Below are 7023 nucleotides of genomic sequence, written 5' to 3'. Positions count from 1 at the left end.
ATGTTCTGAAAGAGCTGCAAAATCTGGACCCCTACAAATCATCTGGGCTAGACAACCTGGACCCTTTCTTTCTAAAACTAGCCGCCGAAATTGTCGCAACCCCTATTACTAGCCTGTTCAACCTCTCTTTCGTAACGTCTGAGATCCCCAGAGATTGGAAAGCTGCCGCGGTCATCCCCCTCTTCAAAGGGGGTGACACTCTAGATCCAAACTGTAATAGACCTATATCCATCCTGCCCTGCCTTTCGAAAGTTTTTGAAAGCCAAGTTAACAAACAGATCACCGACCTTTTCGAATCCCACCGTATCTTCTCCGCTATGCAATCCGGTTTCCGAGCTGGTCATGGGTGCACCTCAGCCACACTCAAGGTCCTAAACGATATTATAACCGCGATCGATAATAGACAGTACTGTGCAGCCGTCTTCATCGACCTGGCCAAGGCTTTCGACTCTGTCAACCACCGCATTCTTATTGGCAGACTAAATAGCCTCGGTTTCTCAAATGACTGCCTCGCCTGGTTCACCAACTACTTCTCAGATAGAGTTCAATGTGTCAAATCGGAGGGCCTGTTGTCTGGACCTATTGCAGTCTCTATGGGGGTGCCACAGGGTTCAATTCTTGGGCCGACTCTTTTTTCTGTGTATATCAATGATGTCGCTCTTGCTGCTGGTGACTCTCAGATCCACCTCTACGCAGACGACACCATTTTGTATACATCTGGCCCTTCATTGGACACTGTGTTAACAAACCTCCAAACGAGCTTCAATGCCATACAACACTCCTTCAGTAGCCTTCAACTGCTCTTAAACACTAGTAAAACTAAATGCATGCTCTTCAATCGAACGCTGCTGGCACCCGCCCACCCGACTAGAATCACTACTCTCGACGGGTCTGACCTAGAGTATGTGGACAACTACAAATACCTAGGTGTCTGGTTAGACTGTAAACTCTCCTTCCAGACTCACATTAAGCATCTCCAATCAAAAGTTAAATCTAGAATCGGCTTCTCATTTCGCAACAAAGCCTCCTTCACTCATGCTGCCAAACATGCCCTCGTAAAACTGACTATCCTACCGATCCTTGACTTCGGCGATGTCATTTACAAAATAGCCTCCAACACTCTACTCAGCAAATTGGATATAGTCTATCACAGTGCCATCCGTTTTGTCACCAAAGCCCCATATACTACCCACCACTGTGACCTGTACGCTCTTGTTGGCTGGTCCTCACTACATATTCGTCGCCAAACCCACTAGCTCCAGGCCATCTATAAATCACTGCTAGGCAAATCCCTGCCTTATCTTAGCTCACTGGTCACCTTAGCAACACCCACCCGTAGTATGCGCTCCAGCAGGTATATCTCACTGGTCATCCCCAAAGCCAACACCTCCTTTGGCCGCCATTCCTTCCAGTTCTCTGCTGCCAATGACTGGAACGAATTGCAAAAATCTCTGAAGCTGGAGACTCTTATCTCCCTCACTAACTTTAAGCATCAGTTGTCAGAGCACCTTACTGATCACTGCACCTGTACACAGCCCATCTGAAATTAGCCCACCCAACTACCTCATCCCCATATTGTTATTTATTTTGCTCATTTGCACCCCAGTATTTCTATTTGCACATCATCTCTTGCACATCTATCATTCCAGTGTTAATACTAATTGTAATTATTTTGCACTATGGCCTATTTATTGCCTTACCTCCATAACTTGCTACATTTGAACACACTGTATATATATTTTCTGTTGTATTTTTGACTTTATGTTTTGTTTTACCCCATATGTAACTCTGTGTTGTTGTTTTTATCGCACTGCTTTGCTTTATCTTGGCCAGGTCGCAGTTGTAAATGAGAACTTGTTCTCAACTGGCTTACCTGGTTAAATAAAGGTTAAATAAATAAAAAAGTATGTTTTCATGTTTTCTCACGGAGGCTCTCCGCACTGCTAAAGCTAACTCTCTCTCCTCTGCTCTTGTCCTTCTAGACCTGTCTGCTGCCTTTGATACTGTATACTGTGAACCATCAGATCCTCCTCTCCACCCTCTCCGAGTTGGGCATCTCCGGCGCGGCTCACTCTTGGATTGCGTCCTACCTGACAGGTCGCTCCTACCAAGTGGCGTGGCGAGAATCTGTCTCCGCACCACGTGCTCTCATCACTGGTGTCCCCCAGGGCTCAGTTCTAGGCCCTCTCCTATTCTCGCTATACACCAAGTCACTTGGCTCTGTCATATCCTCACATGGCCTCTCCTATCATTGCTACGCAGACGACACACAACTAATCTTCTCCTTTCCCCCTTCTGATAACCAGGTGGCGAATCGCATCTCTGCATGTCTGGCAGACATATCAGTGTGGATGACGGATCACCACCTCAAGCTGAACCTCGGCTAGACGGAGCTGCTCTTCCTCCCGGGGAAGGACTGCCCGTTCCATGATCTCGCCATCACGGTTGACAACTCAGTTGTGTCCTCCTCCCAGAGTGCAAAGACCCTGACCCTGGACAACACCCTGTCGTTCTCCGCTAACATCAAGGCGGTGACCCGATCCTGTAGGTTCATGCTCTACAACATTCGGAGAGTACGACCCTGCCTTACATAGGAAGCGGCACAGGTCCTAATCCAGGCACTTGTCATCTCCCGTCTGGATTACTGCAACTCGCTGTTGTCTGGGCTCCCTGCCTGTGCCATTAAACCCCTACAACTCATCCAGAATGCCGCAGCCCGTCTGGTGTTCAACCTTCCCAAGTTCTCTCACGTCACCCCGCTCCTCCACACACTCCACTGGCTTCCAGTTGAAGCTCGCATCTGCTACAAGACCATGGTGCTTGCCTACGGAGCTGTGAGGGGAACGGCACCTAGGTACCTTCAGGCTCTGATCAGTCCCTACACCCAAGCGAGGGCATTGCGTTCATCCACCTCTGGCCTGCTGGCCCCCCTACCTCTGCGGAAGCACAGTTCCCGCTCAGCCCAGTCAAAACTGTTCGCTGCTCTGGCACCCCAATGGTGGAACAAGCTCCCTCACGACGCCAGGACAGCGGAGTCACTCACCACCTTCCGGAGACACTTGAAACCCCACCTCTTTAAGGAATACCTGGGATAGGATAAAGCAATCCTTCTACCCCCCCTTACCCCACCCCAAAGAAAGAAAGAAAAAAGAAAAAAATATTGTAAAGTGGTTATCCCACTGGCTATAAGGTGAATGCACCAATTTGTAAGTCGCTCTGGATAAGAGCGTCTGCTAAATGACGTAAATGTAAATGTAAATGTTTCTACAATACAGTGCTATTTGTATCAGTGAATGCAGTGAAAGGGACCCAAGAGTCAACAATGTAGGTGGAGTGTAATAATACACTGAGGCACTTTATGTGCTGGTCAGTGTGGTTTCACCTAATGCCTTCCTCTCCACTGGTTTATGAGGGCTTGTGGCTTTCTGATAACTCTGGTGTAACTGACTAATAATGCATATTTTGTGTGCACCTACAGTACCAGTTTCTTTTTCATGGCTTGGTGTGTGCATGATCTACAGTAGTCTTTTCCCCTGATGAACTAAACCTCTAAAGAGAACATCCACTATTTTTACATTCTGCGCTCCTTTGTTGTCCAAGTAAATATCTATGATAAAACAAATACATGTATTACACATTTAGTCATATGAATCACCTAGATGTTAGTGTCCCTGTAAAATATCAGATATTGTAGATACCATCCCTACAGTGTCGTGATTTCAGCCATTCATGCTTTTACCTTATCCGTCTATATTCTCATATCCTCTGTTTGTTCAACCTCAATGCCTTCAATGTGACTCCCCTGTCATAGCTGCCAGATAGCATTCAAAATAAAAGGAAAAAGTTGTTCTTAAAAGAAACGATCAGTGTATAGGAACTCTCTAGTTCAATAAGGTGGCCTTTCCTTCTCCTTGGGTCCTTTCAAATGGCATACTGTATAGGCTGAGTTACAGAAACCAGAGGATCAAGTGTTGAACAACAACACAACAACAATCAGCTATGTGCAACATTGGTATGCCCTTAAGCAAATGAAACACTCTCACCAGATATTCCACTTTGATATTCAGTAATACGAGGCACTGCCACTGGATGCCAAGTTGCCAACTCTTTCCAGAGCGGGAATCAAAGGTGCCCTTTTCTTACCCCATATAGCAGCATTACAAACATAACCACTGCTCATAACACACAAGCAAAAATAAACACACAAAAAACTACAACCATCGTTTGATTTTATGCCTATCAGGGCACCTGTGTTCCTCTTTTGATTGTGCACTCCCCAGTCCTCAACAATCTAAACAAACAAGTGGTACACTCTTAGAAAAAGAGGTGCTATCTACATCAGAAGAACCCTTCTGGAACCCTTTTGGAACCCGTTTGGAACCTTTTTTTCTAAGAGTGTAGGGCCATTGTGTTGGCGTGGGATAGAAGCTACACAAGGTGCCTTCTTTTTCTACTGTCCTCTGTTCCTCCAGCTAAGGTGTAGCGAGGTGAATGACTATGATATAAAAGTGACGCTACATTCATCTATATAGAATTGATTGTCACATTGTGTAGTAAAAATGTAACACAATTACAATCACATATGTCAGATAAGTTTGGATAAAGGCACACACATTATGTACATACAGTGATCATGTGGTAAAACATATAAACACAGATTGAAATTATACAAATATCTTCAGAAACAAACTAGTTCATATATTATATACACCGTTTTACAGGCAGGATCAAGTCATTGTAACACAAATTCCATTGGCTTGATGCAGAGTTCAAATGCTCTCAGCCCATTGATCAGAAATGTAGCAATAAATTATGAAAGGTGCTGTGTCCTTGCAGAGTGCTTCTCTTCTCTATATGTGTATAGCTCTGGACATGTAAATAGAGGCGCACTTTAGTGTGGCTCTTTCCATAGACATTACATGAATGCTACAAAATGTTAGTGCAAGTTCCCTCAGGTAACTGACTTCAGAGACAGTTATTTTACATTACAGGTAGCTTATCTCCAGTGAGGTGTTCTTCTCCACTGGCTCCTCTGGCAGTGGTTTGACACTCCCATTTGTGTTTCCATTATGCAGGGATGCTGGAGGCCCCAAGCCTTTCTCACCAATGTCCCCAGCTTTGGCTTTCCCTTCTGGGGATGCCACATGCTCAGATGCCCCTGGGGCTGGCACCTTGGGTGTTAACAGGGCCTGGGAACTCTCAGGATGTCCGTTCCCATTCTGGGCGATCCTACAGATCTCCGTCATCTCTGTGACGTCCTCCCTGTCTTCGTCATCTTCCTCCTCCTCATCTCGTACGACCCTCCTCAGGCTCTCTCGGGGCTTCAGCACCCTCCCCCTCTCCTCCTGCTGCTGCTGGCGCTCTGTCAGGTCGTGGCTCTCCACCTTGCGTGAGGAGCGACACAGGGCCTTGCGGAAGCCCCGCTTAAAGTTTTCCGAAAGGAAGCCGTAGACGATGGGGTTGGCGCAGCTGTTGGCGTAGCCCATTACCACAACAAAGTAGTAGAGGCCCTGGTACTCTGATGGCAGAGACACCAGAAGGTTGAGGATGTTGAGGGCGTAGAAGGGCAACCAGCAGAAGACGAACACGGCCACCACGATCACCACCATGCGTGTCACCTTGCGCTCTGACTTCCTGCGCTTGGTGGATGTGGCGTGGACCTTCTTGCCAGAGCTGCGGATCTTGAAGACGATGAGCAGGTAGCAGAGGCAGATGATGAGGAGCGGGCAGAAGAAGCCCACTGTGGACGTGTAGATGATAAAAGCCGCCCGCCAAATGTCGGCTGGCCGAGGCCAGGAGATATTGCAGGTGCCACCCGTCTTGTGGACGTTGGCGAAGATTACCACAGGCAGGACCACCAGGAAGGAGATGGCCCACACTGTGCCGTTGACCATCTTTGCCACCTGGGGCCGCCGCCACTTGGAGGAGCGTATGGGATGGACCACTGCCAGGTAGCGGTCGATGCTCATGACGGTCAGGCAGAAGATGGAGGTGAACTGGTTGATGGAGTCCACGGTCATGACCAAGCGGCACATGAAGGAGCCAAAGGGCCAAAACTGGAGGGTGTTCTGGACAGCCAGGAAGGGCAGGCCCAGCATGAAGAGCTCATCAGCGATGGCCAGGTTCAGGATGTAGATGTTAGTCACAGACTCCGTCTTGGAGTAGTGCAGCACAATGTGGATGACCAGGCTGTTGCCGCCCAGGCCGATGACGCAGACGATGATGTAGATGAGTGGGATGAGGACCCCTGCTACACTGGGACCTGATGACATCTCTGGGCTGGTTGTGTTGGTGGAGTTGGTGCAGTTGAAGAGGGTGTCGTTGAGGAGGGTGTCATTGAGGAGGGTGTCATTGCATAGTAGCAGAGAAAGGGGGAGGTTGGGGTAAGGGCCGGGGACTGTGCTGTTCTCCCACATGTCCTCTGCCATCTCTGAGGGGGCAGTGAGCAGACGTCCAGGCAGGAGAGATGGAGGACCAGGGGGATGTCTGTCTGTCTCTCTCAGATCCCACCCATCTGTCCTGTGGAGAGACCAGAAAGACTTATTAAGCTGAGGAGATCTTTCATATCTCATCCTTTATCGAGAAGCATCTGTAGCTCAAAGGAGAGAAGGAGAGACACAAATTAAAAGGGACCTTAAAAGGGATGTGCCAGACAGCGTCTTTATGTCTGTTATACCTCTTTCAGGGCCAAGGCACAATAGCAGCCAGACAATACGTGATTGAGGGTTTTTCAAGCCGGCTTTAATTCAGGTGAAAGCCTTGTTTGGTAAATGAGGTACATGAGAGAATAAGACGTCAGTGTCTGGCTGTGTGAAAAGCTGCTGTTGAAACACGTCTCAAGACAAATGAAGAGTTGGGGAAAACAAAGAGAGTTTAAGATTAAACAAAACAGGGAGAACAAAAAAGAGCATGTGGCGGAGGTTAAATGAAATGATAAGAATGAAATGATGAAAAAGGACACCCAAATGTCACTAGTTACGCAGCCCGGCATGAGTCAGACAGGAAACAATTAAGGCCAGACGA

The 7023-nt window shown here is 47.7% G+C and overlaps 1 protein-coding gene across 1 annotated transcript; it reads right to left on the bottom strand.

Annotated features, from left to right (window-relative positions):
- Nucleotides 1-4985: 4985 nt before the first annotated feature.
- On the bottom strand, nt 4986-6572 carry LOC311147050 (somatostatin receptor type 5-like; the record flags this gene model as incomplete). Its single annotated transcript, XM_084183661.1, has 1 exon — nt 4986-6572. One exon carries the CDS (start codon nt 6570-6572, stop codon nt 4986-4988), a length of 1587 nt encoding a protein of 528 aa, XP_084039787.1.
- Nucleotides 6573-7023: the final 451 nt, after the last annotated feature.

The sequence above is a fragment of the Coregonus lavaretus genome (genome assembly GCF_964263955.1).
Source record: "Coregonus lavaretus genome assembly, chromosome: 2".
Lineage (NCBI taxonomy): Eukaryota > Metazoa > Chordata > Actinopteri > Salmoniformes > Salmonidae > Coregonus > Coregonus lavaretus.
The sequence above is the reverse complement of the archived record's forward strand: the minus strand, read 5'-3'. Positions and strand labels throughout refer to the sequence as shown.